The sequence below is a fragment of the Trypanosoma brucei genome, chromosome 5, assembly GCF_000002445.2.
Source record: "Trypanosoma brucei brucei TREU927 chromosome 5, complete sequence".
Taxonomy (NCBI): Eukaryota; Euglenozoa; class Kinetoplastea; order Trypanosomatida; family Trypanosomatidae; genus Trypanosoma; species Trypanosoma brucei.
In genome coordinates this window covers 491,365-517,214 of record NC_007278.1, presented here as the reverse complement: position 1 = coordinate 517,214, position 25,850 = coordinate 491,365, and the positions used below count along the sequence as shown (strand labels likewise).

At 45.4% G+C, this 25,850-nt stretch overlaps 8 protein-coding genes across 8 annotated transcripts, besides 15 other annotated features; 2 read left to right on the top strand and 6 right to left on the bottom strand.

Moving 5' to 3' along the window:
- Positions 1-25,850: part of a sequence feature (sequence corresponds to BAC RPCI93-30H13) that runs on past both edges of the window.
- Positions 253-274: a sequence feature (AT_rich).
- On the bottom strand, positions 543-2,534 carry Tb927.5.1640 (hypothetical protein, conserved; the record flags this gene model as incomplete). The annotated part of the gene is made up of 1 exon (XM_839745.1): positions 543-2,534. One exon carries the CDS (start codon positions 2,532-2,534, stop codon positions 543-545), a length of 1,992 nt encoding a protein of 663 aa, XP_844838.1.
- Positions 2,661-2,682: a microsatellite.
- Positions 3,095-3,574, bottom strand: Tb927.5.1630 (hypothetical protein, conserved; the record flags this gene model as incomplete). The annotated part of the gene is made up of 1 exon (XM_839744.1): positions 3,095-3,574. One exon carries the CDS (start codon positions 3,572-3,574, stop codon positions 3,095-3,097), a length of 480 nt encoding a protein of 159 aa, XP_844837.1.
- Positions 4,076-4,135: a microsatellite.
- On the bottom strand, positions 4,226-4,984 carry Tb927.5.1620 (hypothetical protein, conserved; the record flags this gene model as incomplete). Its single annotated transcript, XM_839743.1, has 1 exon — positions 4,226-4,984. One exon carries the CDS (start codon positions 4,982-4,984, stop codon positions 4,226-4,228), a length of 759 nt encoding a protein of 252 aa, XP_844836.1.
- On the bottom strand, positions 5,469-6,137 carry Tb927.5.1610 (60S ribosomal protein L13a, putative; the record flags this gene model as incomplete). The annotated part of the gene is made up of 1 exon (XM_839742.1): positions 5,469-6,137. One exon carries the CDS (start codon positions 6,135-6,137, stop codon positions 5,469-5,471), a length of 669 nt encoding a protein of 222 aa, XP_844835.1.
- Positions 6,677-6,758: a sequence feature (T-rich).
- Positions 7,154-7,185: a microsatellite.
- Tb927.5.1600 (hypothetical protein, conserved) lies at positions 7,453-9,309 on the bottom strand (the record flags this gene model as incomplete). Its single annotated transcript, XM_839741.1, has 1 exon — positions 7,453-9,309. One exon carries the CDS (start codon positions 9,307-9,309, stop codon positions 7,453-7,455), a length of 1,857 nt encoding a protein of 618 aa, XP_844834.1.
- Positions 10,224-10,247: a sequence feature (AT_rich).
- On the bottom strand, positions 11,239-12,003 carry Tb927.5.1590 (hypothetical protein, conserved; the record flags this gene model as incomplete). Its single annotated transcript, XM_839740.1, has 1 exon — positions 11,239-12,003. One exon carries the CDS (start codon positions 12,001-12,003, stop codon positions 11,239-11,241), a length of 765 nt encoding a protein of 254 aa, XP_844833.1.
- Positions 14,686-14,708: a sequence feature (AT_rich).
- Positions 16,279-16,299: a sequence feature (AT_rich).
- On the top strand, positions 18,874-20,574 carry Tb927.5.1580 (hypothetical protein, conserved; the record flags this gene model as incomplete). The annotated part of the gene is made up of 1 exon (XM_839739.1): positions 18,874-20,574. The coding sequence occupies one exon, from the start codon at positions 18,874-18,876 to the stop codon at positions 20,572-20,574; it is 1,701 nt and encodes a 566-aa protein (XP_844832.1).
- Positions 22,257-22,760, top strand: Tb927.5.1570 (hypothetical protein, conserved; the record flags this gene model as incomplete). Its single annotated transcript, XM_839738.1, has 1 exon — positions 22,257-22,760. One exon carries the CDS (start codon positions 22,257-22,259, stop codon positions 22,758-22,760), a length of 504 nt encoding a protein of 167 aa, XP_844831.1.
- Positions 23,094-23,124: a sequence feature (A-rich).
- Positions 23,125-23,144: a microsatellite.
- Positions 23,145-23,157: a sequence feature (A-rich).
- Positions 23,549-23,579: a microsatellite.
- Positions 24,248-24,288: a sequence feature (CT-rich).
- Positions 25,474-25,498: a sequence feature (AT_rich).

Below are 25,850 nucleotides of genomic sequence, written 5' to 3'. Positions count from 1 at the left end.
AAAAGGATCATCGGGAAGAAATGCGTGGAAGTAGTAATATACTAAGAGGAAGAGAAGAGTAAGGTACCGTAGCACAACCAACGGGGCTCAGGGTGGAAATGAAAATTTTTACTTGAAACAAATAGAAGATTTTCAAAGAAAAAAGTGATGTTGAGAACTCATCTACAAGACTGGGAAAGTACGCAAGCGCGTATTTCTTCCTTTTGGTCTACTGCAAAGCGTTCCACTCTGAATTTTGCTTCTAGGGACCCGTTTTTTAATATATATATATATTGCTTTTTCGTTTTCCCACTGAACCTCACCGGTCGGAAAACAAAAGAAAAAACAATGCGTATGATCAAACAAATAAATATGTGTATTCGTACATATAGCCGAAGGCACGGGCAGCACACTGATACATTGACATGCCCTTCCACCTGTCGGGGTGAGGTAAGCTGACCATGGCAGCGTGAAAAAGTGAAAGGAAGGATTAAAAACAAAAAAAACGAAACCAACGACAACCCTCGCATTGAAGGTATATACAAACTACATCCGTGACGAAATCAGTAGGTTGTGGACCGCCTCTTCTTTCTTGAAGATGTCACGTCATTGAGCAGCTTCCTGAGCCTTGGGCTTCTGTTGGTGCTGGCATTTGCGGCGGCTGTGTATATCTTGTTGATGGAAAGTACAGGTCTGCTGGAGCGCGGCCTTTCAGTAACGCTTTGAAGTCTCCTCAAGTTCAGTGCCGCACTTCCAGACAGTCGTTTTTCTCCTACCATGGCAGTTGCGGGACGCTGTGGCCGATGTTGCGGCTTCACCTCTAATATCTGAACAGTGCTAACACTGCTACTACTGCCTTCGCTGGGTGGTTGACCTGAGTCCGATGTGCGCTCGGCAGGGGCACGCCCACCTGACATCGAGTCGCACGAACTCGACACGCCAGGCGAGGGCCCAACCGGGGAGCTCCCCGCATTTTTCTCCGCCTCAACGTATACTGCCTTGCCTTCTTTGAGAACGTTACACTCGCACTCGAGTTCCTCCAGGCGGCGCTGGTATCTTTCAATCATGTCACGGAAACGCCTCTTCTCCTCCAACCAGCGGCCACGCTCCTCCTCGAGCTGCTGTACCTGCCCGAGGACATCAGGTAGTCTGTCGCTGTCTTTCTTAAGCTCCGAGAACCGCATCAAAATGCGAAGACGCTGCAGCTCACGTTCCTTACTTGACCATGAACTAAGCCCCGTTTCTAACTGGGAGATCAAATCTTTTGCTTTTTCCATTTCGCTTCGCAACCGCACGCCCTCTGCCCTCAACGCCGCATTATCCTTTCGTAACGATGCAAGCGACTTCTCAGCATCACTACTTGCGGAAAGGGCTGCATCACGCTCTTGCTGAAGGACTGAAAGTTTACTCTCGGCATTTTTCAAGTTGTTTTGCAGCGTCGCCAATTGTGCTTCTCGACATTGGTCCTCCTGGATAGCGGCGCTCAAAGGCGGCCACATCGCAGGGGGTCTGCCGAGTATTGTGCCCTCCTCATCGGTCAGATCCCACGGCACCTGAGCAGATTCATCCTGCCGCTGCTTTACCCGTTCTTCCACACGCCGAGCCAATTCACTCGATTCTTCCTTCAGCTTCTTGTTCTCCTCGCTCAGTTTGTAGATCACCTCGGCAGTCTCCTCACGAAGTCTCTCGTTTTCCTCGCTCAGTTTAACAACCACCTCGGAAGTCTCTTCCTTCAGCTTCTTGTTCTCCTCGCTTAGTTTAACAACCACCTCGGCAGTCTCCTCCCGAAGTCTCTCGTTTTCTTCGTTCAACTCACGAATAATCACGGTAAGATCATCCTTCAGTTCCTCGTTACCGGTACGACCAGCCGAGGCGCTGGCCTCCGCCTCCCTTTTTGCCATCACAAAGCCAGTGACATCTATCACAATAACCGGCTCAACATGGAGGTTGGAGGACGTTGGCACCTTCCAACTGGTACTGGCGCCCCCGTTTCCACCACACGGCACCACCACTACTTCCTCAGACCCGTCCATCTCAGTCGCAGGGGAACTGTCAACCACTAGTTTTTCATTGCAACCAAACCAGCTGGTTATATCCTTCCTATACTTCTGAAACTTCTCTCCGTGTGACCATGAGGGCAGTTTTTGCGGCCATGTTGCCGTAAGGTTTACATCACGGGTGCTAATCAGTTCGTTGCCGCCATTCTGTGATGGTTCCTCATCAACGCAAAAGTATTGCTGATGCACCCCGGCGTTACGTGTGGAGCTGTCGTTATTCTCATCAACAGACTTTGCCAACTCCAGACAACGGGAGGCAGTAAGTAGCGCCTCTTCCAAATTGGCAACTCGCTCCCGCAAAGCAGTGATGATGGGCGTGTATGTTTTTGATTCCTCCGTTAACTCCTCTCCGCTAGTAACCACAAGTGTGGAGGGAAGACCCCCAACCCCCGCAAGTGCCGGGTGGTGAGGAGTGTTCCGTGGAGAAGTTTTATTGTTCGCTACAACGTGAGGGGAAACGTCTCTTGGAATGTTTGGGAGCATCGAGTTGGGGCGCATATACTGTTAGCTTATTTCCCGCACCAACCGGGTTCTCAGAAAGAATTTGCGAAGGAGCCGAAGAAGTCGATGGGGGAAACCCGAATTCTCCGTACCGTCCTTGTTTTTGTTTTACTTTTTTTTCTTTGTGTGTGTGTGTGTGTGTGTGCATATGCGCAGCAGGGGAGGGAAGAGAGTTATTTCGTGTTGCCAGGTAAGAGCGAGAGGAAAAGGCCAGCACATGTCCAAAGAGTCGGCAGTCCGGCGGACTCGGCGAGGCACAGATGCCGTGGAAGAAATCAGGCAAATGACGCTGCAGCGAAAAGAAAATATACTACCACAATTACAACAGCAAGTGGGAGGATCTTCTGCTGCCAGTGGCAGCCGCAACTACCTACTACGGGTTAACAGGCAGGCTCACGGTAACTTGATTGTCCAATAAATCCATTTCACACACGTACCTTCTGCACGTCAGCGTTAGCCACTCCTCTCTAGAGGTATTTATGCACGTGTAGCTCATACCTACGTGTGGGGCACTGAATGTGAAAGCGGGAAACAAAGTCCTTCACACAGATGAATCATTAGGCTAAATTTTCATCCTTCTTAAAGAAACTGTCGGATGGTACAATCCAACCCACAACCTCATACTTACTACGCAGCAATGCCTCCCACTCAATCAGAGTTTTCATATGTGATGGGCTAAGTGTCGTCCAATCCATGTTCGCTTCTTGCCGTCCCACATCCATTTTCGCAAAGTGGCGCGAGCTATCCCTACCCGCAAATGCGTTGTAAGGCGCATTGTTTCCGTAAAAAGAAGTGGCACCGTTGTAAACAATGCCCCGCACCCCGACAAAAGCAAGCGGCGACTTCACACCATCATACTCACTAAGTTCCTCGACCGTGTAACCACGGGGAATAAAAATGGTTGGGGGCGCCGCCTCTTTTAAGTGCTGTCTTCTCCGAATAGCTAATTTCAAGAATATTAGTACCGTTGATGCACAAACAAAGGAAAGAAGCAGTACCCCAAACCCCGCATCGCCCGGTGAAGTAATGAGGGACATCCCCTGCAAGTTTTTTTCTTTTCTTTCACAGTACAACAATGAATACCCAACGTCGTAGGTCACTCCACGCACACGCCTTTCAAACCCACGGAAAAAAAAACACGAACAGGCTCGCTAGCTTCTTGTCTGTGTCGTCTTGTGGCTGCTTGTCTCTTTACGCCATGCGACAGCGAAGGGAGTTGATAGAGTGAAAAGGGTGAAGCGACAAAGGAAAAATAAAATACATCCACGCAGATGACATGCAATCATCGTTAGCATCATGGAATTGTCGGCAACAACCGGGACCCAACACATCCGACCAGACGCAGCAAGAAGGAGAGGAGGTAAAGATAGTAGAGGCAGATAATAGAGACACTGTTTTTTTTTTCTCCTTCCAAACACCATTTGCACCCGTCCACCCTTACTCGCCACCTCATTATTCGAATGCCGCTTCCACCCTTCAGCACAAAGAAAAGCAAAATGCGGTTCAACAATACGTAACTCATACACACACACACACACATACACACATATATATATGTATATATATATATATATATATATATATATATATATATACATGGAGCACAGAAAAGAAGTGAATGAAAAGCAACTGCATGGCGCTTCAGTCATGGGGTGTTACAGTTGCAATGGAGGTACAACCATTTTTGTTTAGTCCACATGTAGATGAGGATCCACTATGCCATCTGCAACCAACTCTGCCTCCAACTGCTCCACCGAATATGTTGGAGATATGCTTAGAACAAAGGAGGTGGCGCAGCGAGTTATCACATAAAGGAGCTTACGAACTGGTGTCACACGCTGAACCGCTTGTGCAGCTTGAGGCTCCGTCCCTTCAGGATTGATTCCCTCCGGTTGAACGGATTCCCTTCCCTGATTTCTCTTCCTTTCACTCGACCCTTCCACACGCACAGAGGAAAACATGAATTTTAGCAAGCACCATCCCATGTAAATCCCGAGCATCACAAAAACGTTATAGACACTGAAAGAGCGAAAGACAAGTACGCTCGCCAGCGCCGCCCGTCCCACAACTCGGAGGCCCTGAATTACCGTTTCTTCGTTCAAAAAGTGGGTCAATCCTCGGCGCAGTGCCGCTCTGACCAGTTGTGGCACTGGCTGTCCCGCCCCCTCCTCCTCCTCCTCCCGCTGCTGTTGCTGTTGTTCCGGAGCATTTGGCTGAGGAGTCGGCTGTTGTAAAGGTAGTGAAGAGGCTTGAGCACTTGCATTTGTTTCGCTAATAGCCCCGCCTTCTCCATCATTTCTGTTGATGCCCTGTTGATGCAACCGAAACCTACGCCGCTGCTCTTCCACATATTTCTTTCTGTACTCCTCCCAAGTCATGGCACGCTCTACACCACCATCGCCCCTAGTACAATTGGCATTGGATGGAGTCGTATCGTTATTTTCCATCTGAACGCACTAGTCCTTCTCGTCACTCCACTTCCTACTTCTGCAAAAAAAAAAAACTACAACTCTTTTGTCGTGGTCAGACGAGTCCCTTCGATAAGGAAGCACCAAAAATATTCGAACTAAAACACAAAAAAACCTCGAGGTGTACACAGGTGACGCCCCCCCCCAAAAAAAAAAAGCACAGCAAAGTGCAGATGCCACCGTTACCCAACAAAGGGAAATTAGGAAAATAGACGAGAAGAGTGAGAAGAAAGAAAATCCAGATACGACACGCAGCAAATCATCAGTGCAGGACCCGCAACCAACGATGGTGCCACAGTTGCTGGGTGAAGCAACCGTACAAGCAAAAATATCGTCTCTTTTTTTTTCTTTTTGAAACAAGAAATGAGTAGTAAATGAACAAAATTAGAGAGAGATTAGACCTTTCAGACGGCACCTCAGCCACGCTTCTACGGCAGAGACTTCTCGGTGAATCCCATGTGAATTACGCAAGACCAAACTTCTTGAGAACCTCCACATTCTTCTGGGGCATCTTCTTGAGGGCCTCCTTGCGGGCATTCTTCCAAGCGACGCGAACCTTTTCCATCTTCTTGTGGTGACGCCCGGACTTTTCAATACGGGCTGCCTCAAGTTTCTCCACAACGTCGCTGTACTTCCATCCAACGTGTTTGCACATGTTACCCAACACCGTGAAGCGGCGCTCGTTACGGTAGCAGTTGTGACGCTGCGCCTTGGGAATCACCACACGACCGCCGGTACGCACGACGTTGACGGGTACGCCCTCGTAAGCAACGAGCTGGCGGAGCGCGCGCTGGCCTCGCTTTGTGTAACGCGGCAGCATGGAGCGAACTGTGCGGATAAACACATCAGAGGGACTGCGATGATGGAATGGTCCAAGTTTCGGGTTTGACAGCTTCCGCTTGCGAAGGAACTGCAGGTACTTGATCTTGTTGCGAATCTCCGATCCTGCAATTGTTAATTTCTCACAACGGACCACAGTTATCTTCTTTCCGAGCAGCAGCTGCTTGGCGACGATGGCGGCCGCACGACCCAATACATGGTCCTTCAGGTCAATAACAATAATGTCAGGACGGTGCTTCTTGAAGCCCTTGCGGGAGCTGCGATTCAGCGACCTGCGGCTTGGTAAAACCATTCCGGGAGCTTACTCTCTTCTGTGTTCAACAAAACAAGAAAGCGACACGGCGAGGAAATGGTGTAGTGTTTGACAGATAAAAGAATTGAAAACAAAGAAAAATTGACGAGATGAAGGGCAGTGTAGGATTGTAAAAAAAAAAAAGAGGAGGCGATATTGGCCTTTCTTTAAGAAGAAAGGTCAAAAAAGACGACGACATGTAACAATATGCGAAACTACAGCATGTAAACTCCCTTCCCATACCCTCCCCTCACACATTTTTACTCCACAAAACACAAAAGAAGATGGTGGGAATCGCGATTGACCAAGTGGAAAGGATGGGTGCATATCCATGGTGTTATTCAGGGTTTCCAGCAGTTCGGATCTTTTTTTTAATTTAGTTTTATCCCGTTCCTTCGACTGTATGCCCGTCTGCTCTCGCTCAACTTGGTTTTGTTTTATTTACCTCACATCCACACGAAATTTCCCCTTCACCATAGACGTAACACACTGGAATCGTAATGACGGCAGCCTTATCTGCTGCAAGCACGTACAGGGCTAAAAAGAAAAAAAAAGGACGAAAACAAAAAGAAAGTGGAATGGAAATGAGAAAAGAAGAAAAAAGAAAAATGACAAAAAAAAGGTACAAGCAGTCAATTAACATCAACAACTGTCGAACAAAAAGGGGGGAATACAGTGAAGAAGATAGAAAACAAACGAAGAAGGGAGAAAATAGGGTAAATGCTCTCACTGCTCACCCAGCCGCTTGGCGTGTCGTTAATATTGACCCGAGCCTGTGTGCATGAGTTCACTCTTGCCTTAGGAAAAAAAAACGAACTCCGGTTGAAGACAAATCATCTTTCTGGCAAGAACGCTTCCATGATAAGCGAGTGGAAGAGTTAGGGGGCACACTAAACGTAAAGGGGAGTGAAATATAACCAGACATACAAAAGGTTGGAACGAGGAAACGAAAAGGGCATCACCCAGCTGAACACAAAAGAAAAAAAGACCAGATGGGGAGTGATAATGATGGGAAGATATATATATATATATATATGTATATGTATATGAGACGCGCATTTCAGCAGGCAAGGTTTTGTGCGCAACAACTTACGAAGAAGCACACGCACACGGATACGACTCCCTTCCAAGAAAAAAAAAATCACCCCTGCCGCCGCAAGCGCGGCGAAGGAGTGTCTCCTGCCTTTCAACGCACGATTTGTACACACGCACTTTTGTAACGCAAAAACTCTTACATACACCACTGAAATGCCACAAAAAAGTCCACAAGAATCGGAAAGATATATTGTCACAGACGTCACAAGGCCTAAACAACCTATTCTTCATTTTCCTCACCATCGGATAATTCGGAAAGCTCCAGCGTGAGAGCGCCCTTCAACTCCGTGTCAGCATTCTCATCCGCCTCAAATCCGCCACTCTCATGAAGGACACCAAGATAACCAAAACCGTAACCACAACGTGGCTCACGCGTGACATTCATTGTCTCTTCACCAACCATCATAAGTGCCTCGTCCTGAGGGTCTATGGGTAGTTCAGACGCTGGAAGTCTTTTCATTTCTTGCATGCGACGTGCGCTGTTCTGTGCTTCCTTTAGTTTCCTGATCCTCTTTCGCATGTAAAGCCGCCTCACACTAACAGCAGACCTCCTGGACGTACCGCCCGCGGCCGCCCCTGTTTCGTTGCCTTCACCGTTTTGACCATCACCACCGCACGGCTTCCGGCGCCTAGTGGGGGGGACGAATGACCGCCGCCTTATTTCTATAACCCTTTTCAACCGTTTCGCTTTCGGGGAAACCTGCTCCGCTAATCCGTTCGTTTTACACTCACTCACTGCACCACCAGATATTCGGTTGGTTGGTACTGCCGCAGTTGGCGCCGACCTGCACTTTACATCGCTTCCGGCACGAGGAGGAGAGGCTGAAGCAGCAGTACTTGCACGACAGGCGGTTTCCCCCCAACCTGTGATGCCATACGAGGCATCAAACAAAAGATCGCATACACCCGGGTATGTTTCGACAGGGGGTGGCGGGGGAGTTGTAACCGCACTAGGACTCTGTTCCTTTGCCCCTAAGTGAAGCGGACGCGGTTTCACAGTCGGGTTACTGCTGCTACGTGGCGGAAAGTTCGCTCCGCTTACCAGCCGTATGTAAGCGGCAGATCCGCACCTCGCAGCGGGCTGACCGACCTGTTGCTTAGGCATCTGCTTGACTCGGCGGGCATCTGTAAAGTCACCTGGCAAACTTGGCGCCCGACCTTCCGGCGGCACATCAAAGGAGTTGGCGCTTGATGTACTCTCAATAGCCGAAACCTCGCGCCCTATTTGTTTGTACGGGGGCGATGGTGTGCCGTTAGAAGCACTTGTAGCAGCTGTTCGCACCACATTATGCTTTGGTGAGTCGTTTTCACCCTCATTGGCAGTATCATCGTCCCTTCTTAATGGCGACTTCACTACAACGGGTAAGCGGTCTTTAGCAACTTTCTGTGGAGAGCGACCACTAATTTTTTTATTATTGTCACTGCAGGTCCCGTTCGGGGGTGGAGAGGCCGCAACGGTCTGCCAAATCGGGGGCGCATACGCCGGAACAGCAAAGAGAGTCATGTCACTGGGTGTTGCGTTCACTACAACCTCCTCACTATTGGATGCCATCAAGCGCGAAGCCTTACATGTGCCACTCAATGATATTGCGTCGATGAATTTAATTGGCGGCAGTTCAAGAAGATGCGTTACGATTCCTGAAATGTGAAATACTATTTGAACCCATCTGTTTCGCGGTATGATCAAGGGCATCCTAAAGAGAATCAGACTGCTACCGGTGTCCTCCAACGACGTCTTGTTAAAGTGAGTCCCAATAATCAGCTTCACGCGAAGAGAAGTCTTAGTGCTCACTGACACCTCCAACGCAAAGGTGTCAAAAGATCCAATGTACGCCTGGAGAGCTACGAGAGTGCACGGCAGCGGAACTACAGGAAGTGATTTGCCATCACGCGGTATCTGAACACGGGCATTCGAGATGTCTCCTTTCATAATCAGAACCGGGACACGCAAAATTCGGTCGTACTGTATAGCGCAGCACGATTCGTTCTGTACCTTCGCATTGCTTAAGCATTCAACACTACGGGGAACCAAGATGTCCAGCAGAGATGCACACCTAGCCATCAATGGTTCACTCATTCAAATGACCACGTAAACCCTATTAAGAGATTGCAAAAAAAAAGGGTAATAATAGCATTAATGATGACAAAAATAAATGTTGTTCTCCGCGGGTTTTCCTACAAGTGCGTTAAACACGATGGGATATAGATTTAAACATTTCAAAAAATAGAAGCATTAAGGGAGCAGTGAACAACCATGGTGCAGAGTAAGTCACAGCAACCTCACAGAACAGCAGCTCCTACGTTTAAATGCCGTCGCATAAAAAGAAGACGCGATCCCACAGTTACCTAAAGAATTGCCGCGTGTTCAAAGATTTTTCGAATGACGAAACCACGTATATTTACAAAAATAATTGAGTACATCAAAATCCCTTGCAAAAAGTTTATCTTTAAAAAAACAAATCGATCGATAAAAGAAAGTAAGTTTGCAGCTGTTTACAAACCGCACACGGACGGTACGGCAGCGAACAGGACTGCGCGCATGGTCTTCACTACCTTAGTTCATCACCAGTAATTCCTGAGGTAGTAACTTGCTGTTAAATTGCAGCCCCGTGCCATTTATCGTTTTAGAAGGTATATCACCCCGATCCTTCAGGATGTCATCTTCCAAATGTTTAAAAAAACCAAAGTAAAAAATAAAAATAAGAGAGAAATGAATCAAACAACTGTAGATGTTGGGTAGAATTGAAAAATGACATATCTGCCCAAGCTACCAGGACAACTCAGTTGCTGGCATCCCCATTTACCGTGTCGCAGCAAAAACACCTGCAAATGGCAAAGGGGGAAAAAAATCGAACCCTTGACCACGTGCTGCTAAGGAAAGCAAAACGATAACTGAGAAAATACACTAAAAACACCGATAGCGAGTCTTCGGTGTAATAAAACCAAAACAAATGAACACTATCAACTTTTTAATATCACATAACAACGGTCAAAATAATAATAATTTTTAAAAATGTTCCGCAAAAGGTAAAGAAAAATAGTTGATACTAAAGTATTTCCTTCATTAGTTGCGCGTACCCCGGTACAGACGCCCGGATATCTCCAATTGAGTCACACTGCAAAAACAAAAGAAACACGTAACAAAGGAACTCACATCATTGCAGTAAGAAGATGGAAAGTCTAACAGAAACCGTAGAATGCTACTACTCTGCTGTTATATTTTATATTTTGTAAAGGGCCAAGCTCACACACATGCATATTTTACGCATTTCCCCCTTCACGTTGGGGAATATATACCGCGCACTCTTACGATCGCCTTTGCCAATAAAAATGTAGTGACATCAATGTTGTAACTTCCTGTGTCATTGCAGCAGTCCAAGAGATTCTCTCGCAACGTTGAAAAACCAACATCTCAATTGATTCCCTCGCAAATGAAACCCACTTCCAGAATGATAGAAATTTATCGCTGTATGAAATTAATGAGGTACATAGAAAACCACAAACACCCTCTTGCTCATCTTTAAAATTAAAAAAAACAAAAAAGTAGTGTCATCTCAACCATTTATACAGCAATCCAGAAAGTTAAGTAATGTTATTCACACAAGGCCTTAAACACTTGTCCAAAAATGCATAGCCAATTTCACTTTACTTATTTAAAGTATTTTGTGAATCTAAGCATTAGAAAATAGCAGCCATCTAAATTATGAACCACCGTATGTACTACATTAAAACTAAGAAAATGTGGGGAAAGAGTTTTTTTTTTTGCGAATTTACATGTCACAGAGGAGAAAAGTAATGATGCTTGTTTTCATTAACATGAAGAAAGCGGATCTTAATCGTGGCAATGTAGATATGTATAAATCGAAAAGGTAAAACCGACAAAAATCACCAAGAAAAAACGGAACTACAGGCAAAAAAATGCCGCAATGTGATAATGCGACGGTCAAAAATATTGACAGCATGCCTCGGGGGGGGGGGGATGGCGAACTTAATATGCGCACAATTATTAACTCTCATTGTCTCCTCCTGACACGAAGGCATAAATAAGGTTTGGGGGTTCATCATCGGAAGCCCTATCCATCGTGGTCGCCGTTTCCCTTTCCCTCTTTGCTTTTTTCCCCTTGCGATCAGAATTTTCAGATCCGAATCGCTCTAATTCCTCACGACTGCGTTTCGCACCGGTAGAAGTCATTACTTCGGTATCTGCCGTAAATTTTAGATCGCCACCTGTGAGTACGTCCATCTGACTCCGAACTTTTGCAGAATTCAGCGGTGAACGATACAAAAGGTACAACTTACTGGTAAAGCGCACACCCTTAAGTTCCATAGCACTCTGGGAAGCACTATCTGTACAACTTCTTCGAACCAAATAGAATCTGCACTGTTGATTAACCTGAAGGGGCAGCTTTACGCACGAAAAAATGCCTTTCCCAGTATGGGTGTTGCAACATGATATAGGAAACGGTGGACTCGTGGGTCTGCCTACACCATCAAGCAGTTGCATGTACAAGTACACTAACATGCTACACTTAGAAAGATGTTGATTTGATTTACCCGCGTTACATTTGCTACTTGTAAAGAGGAACTCCACGTTAGTAACCTCCATGCCTTCAATAGCTGAATGCGATGGAACTTGCATGTCAAGACGGTACTGCAATTCATTGCCATCTACTCCCGCCGTAATTATCAAAGGGGTGCTCAAAACTGGATCCCGCTCACATAGTCCTTGATGTAGCGTGTACTTGAAAGGAACATCCTTCTTTATCACCATCGCGGTAAATCCAACAACCTTACTACGCTAATGTACCTTAAGGTGCCGGACCCTTCGAGCAAGAAACTGTAGTTAATATATATACACATATGAACGGTGGTCAGGTTGCAGTAGTAGTACAAATATAAAAAGAAGTCGGTGCTTATGAGCGCATATCGAAGATAAATTCCCCAATAAAATAATAGCAAAAATATAACACAATAAAATATGTATCAAACCAAACATCAACGTGTGCCAGAATATATGACTTGCAATCCCAGTTGCTAACCATTTTCTAAAATGTATCTGGATGACAACACGATATTATTTTTTAAAGTTTAGCATTCTAAAAAAAACTTTTTAAAGCTGACCAGTTGCTCTGCACTCGCACTAGGAAAAATATTTTTTCCAACTGTTCGTAAGTGGAGCCAGAAAAAAAAAAGCATCGGTGCCGCAACACAACGATGAAAAGGGAAAAGACTTCATTCGCTTCTTTTCGATAAAACTCAAGCGTTGAATTCAAAAAGCATGAACTATGAATTTTCAAAGAGGTAACAGCGCATATTCTGGCAATAAAATCACACAACTCGTTGGGTTCAAAGTGAGATGAAATCGTCGTGAAAAAAAAAGAAAGTGACTGTTAGGAGGGTAAATAGAATAACACGCAACCTCCTAATTTTTCTCCGATCAATAACAACACAGACATCGTTTTTTAAAAAAAAATGAAAAATGAAAGTGATATTAAACGATGCAGTTGGCCATTGCTCAGGCGCTTAAATTATAAGTATATACAAATTTTAAAACTTTACAGATGTTTGTATATTCTTATATATTGTTAGGATCATAGTAGTTCCGGTTATTTAATATCTAAAGTGGTTTGTCCGAGGGTGATCGTTGGTGTTAAATTTTCGTTACGCACCACAAAGATCAGAAAATAAATTTAACACTTTATAAAACAAAATACCCCGCATTTTGGCATAAGTACATTAACAAAACAGAGCGAAATCTGGTTTAAAATGTGCCGTACACAATCATAATTAAATAAACCCATTTAAATTTCTAAAAAATAAAAAAATGGAAGCATCTTCCTCCGGAAGAGAAATGAACCAATAAAAATGCATTATGGAGTGGCATCTTTTATCTACATCTATTAACTCAAACACATACGTTATAACAAAATTGTGTATCACATAGTCGACGAAACATGTTTCAGTAACAGCAGAATAGGGGAAAGTAACAACAAAGTAAAAAAGATAAAGCCAGCCACAAGATTCACAAAAGATAACATTAATGATAATAATAACAGTGATAAACAGCACTTGCCTACAAATAATAATAGCACCGTATGAAGTATAATTTTTTTTAGGCAAGTGCTGTTTACTATCGGATGCATTTACCATTATTGTCTAGCAAAGATAAGAGGACAAATGACGGAGATGAGGAAAGGGGAGCAATTGAAAAACATTAAACACATAATACGCGAGAAAAATAATATTCAACTGGACACATACGTCCATATCACTCATTAGCACAATGTAAGTAAAGAGTGCAGTTAACCCAAGAGCATTTCTACAGGTACGAGAAACTTTGCGTGTAATAGAAAATAACCTTTTGATAAAAATATACAGGATACCCAAATAAAAAGTACATCAATGATCTTAGAACAACTGTTACTGGGCCTGAAGTGGTAAACTGGTCAATCCGCAAAATACGTGAAATCAACAACAAAAATGGTATACCCTCCCCCGGAGAGGTGCAATCTGTTAATCTTCAAAGTATATAGTTATTCTTTTTGTCTATTCACAGCACGACTCCCATGTATCTGCACCACTAAGGCATCCGTAAGAATAAACGAACTATGGACAAGCATACAATACAAACTAAACAATTAATCACTACGTCGGAACATAAACTACCTAGCATCAACAACATTAATCTCAAGGTAAAGTGGGAAAGAAAATAAATAACAAGAACTTTTTAACGGTTGAAAATCAAATTTTAATCTCCCTAAAATATAAAAGATAAAAAGCGCCACAAGAAACTTTTTTCTATTTAAAAAAAAATGCTCCACGAAAGGGAAGATATGTCACACGGCATTGCAAACAACAAGTAGGTTCGATATGAAAACACCAGCAAACACGTCATCAAACACTATTAATTACCCAAACAACATTATTTAGAACCCATATCAGGGCCTACATATCGGGATGTACAAGCAGAGCAAGCATTGATCCCACAGAGCAAAAAATTGCACCAACTGCAACTTCACCGACCAGACTGTGCAACGCTTCAAGAGAGCTAGGTTTAGGTTTAAAAAATTAAAACATGTCTACTTGAAACAAAGTGGCGATTCACGTGCACGTCTCCATTGACACACAACTGCCAAAGAATGTCCGCACGACCATTTAAATTTTTTTAACGCACATCGAATAACCAGACACATCAGCGATCGGTCGTGGCGCCAAAAAGAAAAAACGAAATGAGAATAATCCACACAAAACCCCAACCATCAGTGAAAACATAGGGGAGACCTCAATATAAAACAACAGAGTAAAATAAACAAGATGTTCCTTCAACAAATAGCTACAATAACCCACTAATATTCAATTTAAAACCTCATACACCGAAAATCCAGTTTCATCTCGATGAAAATAAAAAACATTGTAAAAAGAAATTTAGAGAAAAAAACGAAATGACAAATAGAAATTATAATTTAAAAAATTATTGGCACACGCATTTTCATGATAAATTACAATAAACGAAAAAAAGTATGAACAATAAAATTATTGAAAATCCCGTGATGAATAGTAATTGAAAGGGGAAAAACTCCCTCGGATTGTCCGAGCCGCCCTATTACGGACAGTTAGAACCAATATGACCCCAATTTGTTTCCAAACAAAACAACCAACTGCCGTATCAAATAACGCCTTTGAGCTCCTCTAAACTACTTACCAATTAATGAATGTCAAATTGCTCATCACCAGCCACAACAGCACCTCTGCAAGATAAGTTATGCATGTGAACTGCCTTGAGAAGCGGAGGAGACCGCTGCCTCAGAGATTCCCCACCGTTTGAATGGAGCAAGAAGCGACTACCAGTTTATACTACAATGACATGGGACGGAAATAGTGATGCGATCGTAGCAAAATTGATAAAGGTGTTTGAGTCAGTCGCCGCTCCTGTCAGTTTGGGCTGTGCTTGGAAAAAAAAACTCAAGACCAGTCTACCGCAGCAAGAGCCTCAACTGTCAAGAAATGAAACCCTCTTATAATTGCGGGGCCACAGGCACAGAATAAGTTGGGTCCGCTAATTACCCTCCTCTATCTCTCTCTCAAATCTATCGTTGTAGACTCAACAGCTACTCAGCTGCTTTTTGAAGGGGCTCACGACCGGGAACCGCTGGAGGCTTAAGGCTCCCACGCTCATGATCCCCCAGCAACCTCTGTTGTCCAAAATACGAAAACTCTGTTAGGCAATTCCTTTCTTTATGTGCATGTTAACTATTCTACGACCACTTCCCCAAATGCCTCCCCTCCTCTTTCTGCCACTGGGACAACGGGCGAATATTTTTTAAAAACACTCCATCCGCTAGCGTACCTGAGAAAAGAGCAACCTCTCAACGTCTCCCCTCCGTCGCTGCTTCCCTTTTTTTTTCTTTGCCTTTTCCCTTGGGAGCACGGTTGCAGATTTATTTGAAACGTGTTTCGGCGGGTGCTTCCACAACGATCGCCTCTATCCAAAGTTTTTACTGTAGACGTGGTGACAGCAATTCTACCCTTAATACCGTCGCCACTCTGGCTCCTTTCCGGTGTATTTCCGACGCTTCGTTTACTTTCAGCTGATGCACCCAGTTGTGCGGCCACCTGCCAAGCCGCGGCGCCATTGTCCGGTACGCCGCACTGCGCAGATGTCTGTGACTCGACGAAGGAAGCAATCTCTTCCGGCAAGGCGAGTTTTCCGCAAAAGCTCACATCTACATGTTTTATCGTTTTGGTTGTTCTCAAGTTTGTATTTCACCGCTCTTCTCTTTTCAAATTTCAACGCGGCTGCGTTGACTACCACCCACCCCACCGAGCATTGTTGTAGCGTGAAGTCGGTTCTTCTGCCCGTTTGACCATTACCCTTTATCCAACGGTGAGAAAGCACGAATAGGAAGGTTGTCGTTACTTTTCTTCGGGTTAGTTCTATCATGCCCTTCCGTGTGCGACGCATAATCCCCTCCTTAATCTTGCAGGAAACGTTCCAAACGAAATTAAAGGGGAGGTGCGCCGGCGAATACTATTACCTGCATTTTTCATTATTATTATTTTTTTTTTTGGGGGGGGGGGGTTGCCTTTTCCTCAAGAAATGAGGGACCGTCTCCACTCTCGCCCGTATCTGTCATCGATGGACGTTCCACAAGGCACACTACAGTAGGTACCGTCTTGATGACACGCGACAGCCTCCAGAAACAAGGAACAACCGGTATGGTGTGCAGGCCGCGCCCGGGTATTTGCGTGCCTGATGTTTTCAGAGATTCCCACCGCTAATGAAGCCCGGTCGACGTCCGCGCGGCCCTTTCAAGTGGGGGTGTTGTTTCTCGCTTTGGCGGTGCCGTTTAAAGCAACCCTGCCAATGTCGTTAGGTCGGCGGGCGCCTCGCGCTTCTTTGCCGTTATTTTTTTTTTTTTGCCCCTTTCAACCGTTTGCTCCTTGGTGGCTGTTTCGTTTTTTTTTTCTTGCGGGGGCCCCGCCCTAATTACCACTTGGTATTGATAACCGGCGGAAGTGGCGACGCGGCAAGCGGATTGGTGCACCTCACCACCTGCAGCCTGTGGCTTGAAATGTACCGCCCCGGTGGCTGCTAATGGGACCGCGGTGAGTACTTTACGCACCATTGTTGAGCGCACTTGCACCAATGCCAGTTGAAGCCGCGGCCCCTCTCCGGCATGTACATGGCCGTGTGCTATCCTCGCAGCTTTTCGTGCGGCGTCTCCTTCTGTGAGCAGTAGCCCTTCACCTCTTCTGGCCAAATGTCAACGTCAGCGGAGGCACAACAGTAAGCGCGGCCGTTTTTTAAGAGAGCTGCCGCAGGCGAGTGCAGCCCCCACCCCCTTTGAAGGCAGAGGCGGTTATTTTATTTTATTTTTTGTTAGTCTGTTTCAACGCAGATGCAGGGCAGTTGTAACCTTCAGAGAGGGCATTGGATGTTTGTGCGGGATGGAGTGGCGTTGCTTTCTAACATAAGTGTGCGGCTGGTGGATGTTCTGACCCATTTTTTCCGTTTAGTGGGATTAGTGTCGTGGAATATTCTGTTTTCGTTGTAATATTTGTCGGTGGAGAACTGCTGCTGCATTTAAAAAAAATGTCTGCATCGTGTGTCTTCGCATCTGTCTGATCGATTGCGCTACTTTTAGACGTTGCTGGCTTCATTTTGGTGTTTCTTTTTCCGGATCCCCTTGCTGTGGCGGGATACATGCACTAACATCCGCATGCTTACGTTTGTATTTAACCAATTACCGTGTTACGGCTTTCGTAACTGACTGATGTGTACAGAACCTGGTATTGTCTTGTGTTTTATGGATTGTATATATTGAGGTGTGACAAGCATTCGCTGTCATCCCTGCATGTTTGCCGATGTTTCGGATGGGAAGTATTTGACACGGCTCTGAAGAGAGGGAATTAATCCAGTGGTGTGTGTAATTCAAACTAACGGTTGAAGTTCGCGAGAGGAATTTACTTTAAAGTAGCGTGAATTTCGATGCTTCGTATTATTTACCTCCCCCCAAAGCAAGGGCTTGTTTTACTCATTGACGTACTGCTTCCATTGTTTCTACCCTCACAGTTTTGAGTGTTCGTTTGTTCTTTTTACGCTGCGGGGTGTCAACCGCGTTTGCGTGTAGATCATCATTTTTTTTTTACTTTAATTCATCATCGTTGTATTATTGTTGTTATTATTTAGCCGCTCGTTGTAGAACGCGGGGTGCATTTTAATTATTTGTTCAAATGGCAAGCAGATGCATGAAATACCTTAGATCATATCCTTTTTAAAAACTCTTGTATACGGTTGAGAACAAAGTATTTGTTGTGTAGTTGGTAACTTCCTCCAGCATACTCAGTCAACTTGTTTGATATCTTACCGGTATTTGTACAGTTGTTGAACCACTACCTCGGTACGCGAAGCCTTGTATTTCCCGTGTGATATTGCTTTACGTAACGGCGGCATCGCTGCTTTACAATTTTGAGTACTTTTTAAGTGTCTGTTCCTTGCTTAAAACGGGATGTCATACACACCTGATGTCTTTCGGCTCAAATAGTACGGTGATGTGTTCTCTTATAGTATTTCTAAATTGCTATTGATATTTTGTCGTTTGAAATGTAATTGCTCTTCATTCTATTCCCTCACTCGGGGAAAAGCAGGTCATTGATGTTTATTGTTTGAGATGCATCGTTGAACGGTGGTGATTGATTTCTGGTTGTGTTCTCTCTGTAGTAATCCGCATGCATGTGGAAGAACCCTTTTTTACTGAAACACCAACTGAGACGTGAGTACGGGAAAGGAAAACTCTGCAGCCGAAGGCTGTCCCTTATTGAAATGTTTTCCCCTTTTTGTTGTTTGTTTCATATGACATTATCGGCTTTGTTTCTTGTAGTACCGATTTGGGGTACCGAATACAACTGTGTTCCCTGCCTTACCTTCTTACTGCCGTTGGAGCTTTTTTTCGTAATTTCTTTTTTTCCTCGAGAAAGAGCACATAAGAGATTCTGGAGGTTAGGAGTGCTTTTCGTTCCCATAGCAATTCCTACAGGTCGCCGACTGGAAGGTCCGAATATAGGAGGGATATAACCACAGTTGTTGCCTGTAGAGAGGTGTCAAATATATATATACTGGGACCCTTATATAGCCGGTAATATGGCGAGAAACCGGAAACATGATATCGTGAAGGCGTCAAAATACAAAACTTCTCTTTGCACCTACTTCATGGAAAATGGTGAGTGTCAGTTTGGTGATCGATGTGCATTCGCGCACGGGGAGGATGAGTTGCGGCATGAGGAAGAAGGACCAAAGAGTCGAGACAGCAGAGAACGTGGCGACACTAATGTGGAAAGCGCCCAGGGAGGTAGTAATGCTGAGCAAAGGTCTGTCTTGCCGTGTGCCAGTTTTGAGAGCGGAATGGAAAGCACTGCAAACGAGACAACGGCTGGTGCTAGTGGAAGAGTAACATACTGTTCATGGCATGAAGCTGAGCTTCTCTCTCCAAAAGGGGGAAGCAGTGTCGGATCACCCCATCATCTGAGCAACTCCGAGGCTACCGTGCCATTTACGGAAGATACTGAATTAAAGGGAGTTAAACCACCGCCAAAAATAACGAAAGGTAAGTTGTCAAGGCAAAATCGTGCGAATATGAGCGTATTTACAAACAAAGCGAGGGGTGTCGAAGCCAAAAGTACAATTCAACCTACGAGTGTACATTACCCTACCAGCGGCAATAATGTTTATCTTAGTGTTGTGAACTTGGCTGACACCTCAGGACAACTCGTGCAACTCGCCCCGGGTGCTTTCCTTTTCCCCTTTCCGGGAGCTCCTCCACCATATGTTGGCCCTTTTATCCCAAGCGTGGGAATACCAAGTGAGGCAGCGTTTGGTGATGGTGTAGCGTGGATTTCTAATGGTCACATGGTGAATTCTTTCGTCACAACAAGGACAACGGAGGTTGAAAATGCCAACTGTGCCACGGATTTAGCCTTTCGTGCATTTGATACTGTTGGCAATATTCCCGTAAATAGCGGGAGTAGTGGAAATAGATTGACTCCACAAAGTGCGGGAGAAGTATTGCCTTCTTTGGACCCGTCTACGCACCTGGGGGGTGTGTACGAAACATCAATGAAGACTTCGCTGCCCCACCAACCTACCACGTGGTCCAGTGCGTCATGTACCGAAGGGATAGGGAGTTCGACTCTTCGAAAGGACAACGATGCCTCCAGCTACGACGTCGGTGAATTCGGAAACCCCAAAGTGAAGGAACCTCCTTCGACAAAGTCCAAGGAGATATCCGACTTTAGGTCCCTACTTGATTCACGGCTCATCAGCGAGTCTCTCGCGGACAAGAATGCGGGTACTGACCCAAGAGATGAGAAAAATGGTAGTATCTATAGGCAATGTACCGCTGCAGGACTGACTCAGCTATACGAAATTCGAGCTGATAGAGGATCTCATCGGCCAGTAGCTTCTGAACAGAGTGATGGTGGTGTGGGAGCAGGAGGTAGCGTTGAAGAGCACAACAGAAATGTTGACTTCACTAGTATCCTTCGTGGCTGTGATGTGAACATATTTGCACATGCTGCACTTGGTGGCAGTGAGATCCAAAGGGATCAAGCGGAAGTATCCTCGGGCAAAGAATGGACGTCAAGAGCAGTTGAAAGAGGGGAAGATTTCTCCGCAGCTGGTGGAAGTGGTGCGAGAAAAGTTGGTGAAGCCACGTCGCAGGTTGTGTGTCCAAGTGAACAACATCGTGCGATACCACCAGCTCAACGACCCCGCCCTGTTGTCGCTAACTACTTTCAGTCGTCATGTGCAGAATCCGATAAATGTGTGCCCGTGTACCCTCTGTGAGTAGAAAGTGCGGTGAGTTATTAAAGGTTTGGAGGGTGTTTGGTGCCGAGTGGTGACACTTCCCAATGCGCCTGCAATTGCTTCGGTGACCAATACAGATGAGCGGGCGCTGCAGGTACTGTCTGTTTCTGATTTTCCCCTTCGTTTGCTCTGATTAAGTGTGGGGAAGGGCAGCACCGCTTCGCACATACTGATATGTACATCGTTTATTCCGCTGAAGCAGTTATCTCCCCCTTATACGAAGTTTGCGATCGTCGTGGTATCCTCCCTGTTCAAAACTTCATTCCAGGGGAACTACCATATATTGCCTGCAGATGTGCCTAGTCGATGTTGTTACTGTGCACGATGCGTTTTATGTCATAATATGCGTAAATACTTTGATAATTTAAACCTGAAAGACCGACATGAGTTGCTAGGGCAACTCGTTTTGTGTTGTATCTCCTTTTAGCTTCGAATATTTTTGCAGGTGTCTCAACCGTGGTCATCAATTTGTGTTGTTTATCTTTCTGTGCTTTTGGTTCTCACGTTCTACCGAGATGAGAAGGGCACACAACCAGTGTCTCTTTCTTCGGTGAGCAGCGACATAATACATCAAACGGGAAAGACGACGAGTAAACAGGGCAACAAGAGGGCCCATTCTTCGGTACATTAAGTGGGCGAATCTTTTTTCTGCGTCCTTTTTTTTTCTAGTTTGGTTTGAGAGAATCTTTCACTTTGGATTTAAACCGCTTGGCAGGAAGTTGCTCCAGCCACGTTACTGTGGTGGATGACTGGGATGATGTTGAAGGGTGTGTCCAGGGGTCAAAAGTATACAGGTTTGCCTTTTTTTTTTTTGCACAATGGGGTGCTGTTTACTCTGTATGCGCTGACCACCTACCTGATAAGATGTTTAAGGAGCTGTGCTGTTGGTTGATGTTTCCACATTTTTTTTGTTAATGAGATAACGTACTTACGGTGTTCAGAATTGTTCATTTTCTGCTCATCCCTCCTCTGGAGTTGCTGCACTAATATGTCCTGAAGAGGGAACGTTGGTTTTGTCGCGTTATGGAAGGTCTTTGTACTTTCAAGCTGGTTAGAGAATTATTGACGGCACGTCTACCAAAACACGTTATTCTATCAAAACTGGGGTTCACGACGTGGTTCCGTCACTTTCTTAGGAATACGAACTCGCGTAACTTGCCTCCTGAACCTTCCCGTGTACGATAAGGGCGGATCGCCACCGCTTGTCTTGGTGTCGATTGCATGTTTGTTTGTTTTTTGCCGTAAACAGCAAGGTGCGATGCGGCTTCTTCCTACCGGTGCTTCAACAACTGATTCCCCACCACCCTGCTCGTACCGGGTGCGGCGAAGTTGTGACTGGTGTAAACCCTGTGGGGGGGGGGTGCTGGTGCGCGCCGTTGAACTCCGGTGGGTTTTTGCTAACCCTTTTAAAATATATATCTATAACATCCTTTTCTGTAGCCCACCAACCAGATCATAACGACGCTGACCTCATTCGGTAGAATAGCGGTGTGACAGTAGCTATTTCCATTGTATTTAGCTCCCTCATCATCTTCGTTTCCCTTACTTCGCAGACAAGCATCGTTTATAGGTTTCAAGATAAAACACTCAAAAGAACGTTTGTACCCAGGACGGAAGGCAAAAAGAGATCATAAACTACAGAAAAGGACACTTCTACTCGAATGGCAAAGAAGAACAAGCACGTGGAGGTGAAACCGTCCAAGTACAGAACGACACTGTGTGAACACTATCAGCGAGATGGGCAATGTCCGTACGGGGACCGTTGTGCGTTCGCGCACGGTGAACACCAACTGCATACCGAAGAACAGAATATGAAGCTTCTCCGAGAAACCGGTCTCCGACGTTTGGATGGCGTTGCGTTACCCGTGAAGACGCCAACCCGCGGGATGCCATCTGACAGCCCATCCCTCGTCCTCACACCCACGATGCGACGACAACCCACTTTTATTTCTCTCCCGTCTCAGCTGACTGCAGAGAAAGATGCCACCCAAGGAGGTGAGGGGAGTGAGGGGGGAAGCAAGCAAGTGTACAATTCCATCACTGAGTCGTCAGACTCGGATAAAGAACCCCCACACCCAAAGTGCCGTAGCGAATTCTCGGCAAGCTGCTCAACGGAAAATCCAATGAGGTACCGACACAACCCCTACGGCCTTTATGTTTTCTAGCAATGGAACGTGTGATTCAAACGCCCTTGGCAAAAGAATAGCGACGCGGCAGCCGATACATTTTAGCCGCTTCGCGATTGCTGCTACCATGATATATATATATATGCGTGTGTATGCATATGGTATTTATCGCGTGAAGGGACGGGGGTGGTGGGGGTGTTCTTCACTCATTTCTGCAAAAAAATAAAAATAAAACGTTTTATTGAAGGAAGATGAACGACACATATGTGCAGAGCCGCTTCCTGTATTTTTATCACCGGCAAGCCACCCTTCAAGTAGAAATAGGAAGAAAAAATAATACAATAACTTGTTTTGGGTACTCATCCCCATTAATTTTCTTTTTTTCTTTTCTTCTTTTTTCGTTTGTGTGTGTGTGTGTGTGTGCTTTTTTTTTTTTAAAGACCCTGTTTAACACTGATGGTATGGCTGGGGGGGGGGGCCTCCTACGTAGGTTGTTTTTGCTTTTCTATTGTGAAAGTTTTTCACCGCGGCGGTTCGGTGTCCCATCACTGCAAGGTAGAGCTGTGCGAATGCGTGTGTGTGCGCATAAGGTTGTTTACGACCTACAAGAATCTGGAGTGACTCTACACCTGAAAACAAACAGAGAGGGAGAGTAAGAAAGGGAGTTGGGAAGGGTAATTAGTTTTTCGAGGATCATTAACGACAGGGAGCCCCAATCGGCGCTCAGAACAATTCTTTTTCTCATTTTAGAGGTAAAGCAAAGTGCAGGAGGGTTGAGGGTGTCCTCTCCTCATCGTACATACACACGGGAAAACCATATATATATATGTGTGTCTGTGTGTGTGTGTGTGTGTATGTCCAATGCGCTCTGCATGCAGGAGTTAATACCCAAAAATGCATGAGATGTGCTTGGGGGTAGTAGGGACAGTAATGCAAAATGTACTTGGAGGGGGTGGGCACATTTTTTTTTTTTTATCCTGCTGATTTTGGGGGTTTGCTGTTAATGTGGCGACATTCGCGCTGGAGCTGCGGTGATGGTGGGCAAGAAAAGGGTGGAAATAGGAAATTAATCGATTTGATGAATGTGAAAGAACCATAGGAAGAGGAACACTGTGTGTTGTGGGAATGGGTCACTGTTTTTACCACTTTTTCTCTAGTGACCCATTCTCCACTTTATGGTGCTGCTGTCACCTGGTGGGTGCACGTTTTAATAGAACATGATGAAGTTGTCGCTATAGGGAAGTGGACACTTGGACTACGGTCGCCGAAGCGGGCATATATTCTGTTCTACCGGCTGGATGCTGTGGAGAGCAAAGTGAAAACTGACTGTCATGGGCAGTGTGTGCATGGCGTTATGTAGGGGTTGTGAATGAAATGGATGAGGGGCAGTGGGGCGACGTCCCAAGTTATGGCTTTGCCCACTGAACAGTGGGCCCGTTTTTTCTGCTTTTCTTCCTCGTTTCTTGACCCCTCATTTTCTCACCCTTCCACTCGCAGTATATTGAAATGGTAAGATGAATAATGTGAAAAACGAAAGAGGGAAAGAAAGTAAGAGAAAAGAAAGAGAAGTGGGATCTGCGTCTCCGTTGTAAGGTAGTTTTGCGCTGCGCCCATGAGGGTAAGTGCGGACGAAACTACGTTTTAATCTCCACTTCCTACCACACTTCCTTCCTTGGGTGATCTCCATTATTATCACGAATGAACACATATTTTTCCCACCTCCCACATGGCACGCTGAACAATCCCACTAACAACACTGGTCTGCTGGGCCACGCTCATGGTGGCGTGACAAATCTTTCAGTTTGTTTACTTTCGCGCACCTTAAGAACAGTGCCGATTTCTTTACGGAGGTGGCAAAGGTCATTGGAAAACGACAGGGAAGGAAAGAAGAGCAACGTCCTTAAGTGTAAAGCGGCCCCAAAGTGGTTTGTGAAGGGGACAAAGAGAAGAGAAAAGAAACTAAGCCCAAATGTTCTATCTTCACGACCACGTGGTGTGCCAAGGGATGCAATATCTGAGGGGGCGTAGAAATATCAACGCAGTTACAGACGCGTGTGTGGAGTTGGAACCACGCTGTTCAGGATGATGGCGTTGACGTCGGTGCTGAACGAGTCTCCACCTGCATTACGCACATGTGTACTTTGTAAGCGCTACCACTACACGTTGCTCTCGCCTTCCCCCCTTGTTGTTTTCAGCCGCTTCCCTGTTTTTCTTTTTGGGTGCACTCATCGGTGATAAAACGAAGTGTCACAGAAGGAGGCACCGCTTAAGTTGATGCATTTTGAAGGAACCGTATACACAAGAGCAGGAAGATGAGATAGGAATGGTGTGATATGCACGTTTAAGGTCGTGAAAAGGGGTATGAAAGTGCACAACCACGTGTATGTGTGTGTGCGCGCGCATGCGCCTGGCTCCTTCCCAATCCTTATTCCACCATTTCTCTTCTTTTCTTATCTGTTCTACTGCGTACGTTTCCCCTCCCCCTCCTTCCTTTTTTGTGACGGCTGCTTTTCTCACTTCCACTCGGTAACACCCGTTTGCTCTCGCGCGGATACAAGAGTAATGGGGAAAGGGCGTGCGATTTTTTTGTTCTCACTCAAAAATGGTGTACGCGCATACTTTTTTTTTAATTGAAAGAAGAGAGTGAGGTGAGAATAAAGTGTGAAACAAGGTATTCCACGTTTTCTTGGCCACATTGTTTGCGCTGCTGCCCTCAAAAGTAACTCTACTCTTTTCCTGGCCAAGATTTGGCAAAAAAAAATAATAATAATTTTTTACGCTCCCCTAAGAACATTGAGTTGAAATTTTATTTATCTAAGCCTGTAGCAAGGGGGGACGTGACGCTTTTTCTTTTTGTTTCATCTCCTTTTTTTTTGTTTTAACTGCTTCGAAGGTGTCCGTTTTTCTTCCTGAACTCTCTACATGTTTTCCACCATCCACCTCCCCTTACATCGCTTTCCTTTTCCGTCTTTGTATCTCAATGAGTTCACACCGTGGGCGTCTGTTGGATATTTTTACCAGTGACGGCAGTTACTACCTGTAAAGGGAGAAAAGGCGCTGAAGGAAGCCCCCGCGTGTAAGTCAAGGCACCGTGACGTGTAATACGAAAGAGGGGAGAAGTCGAACGGG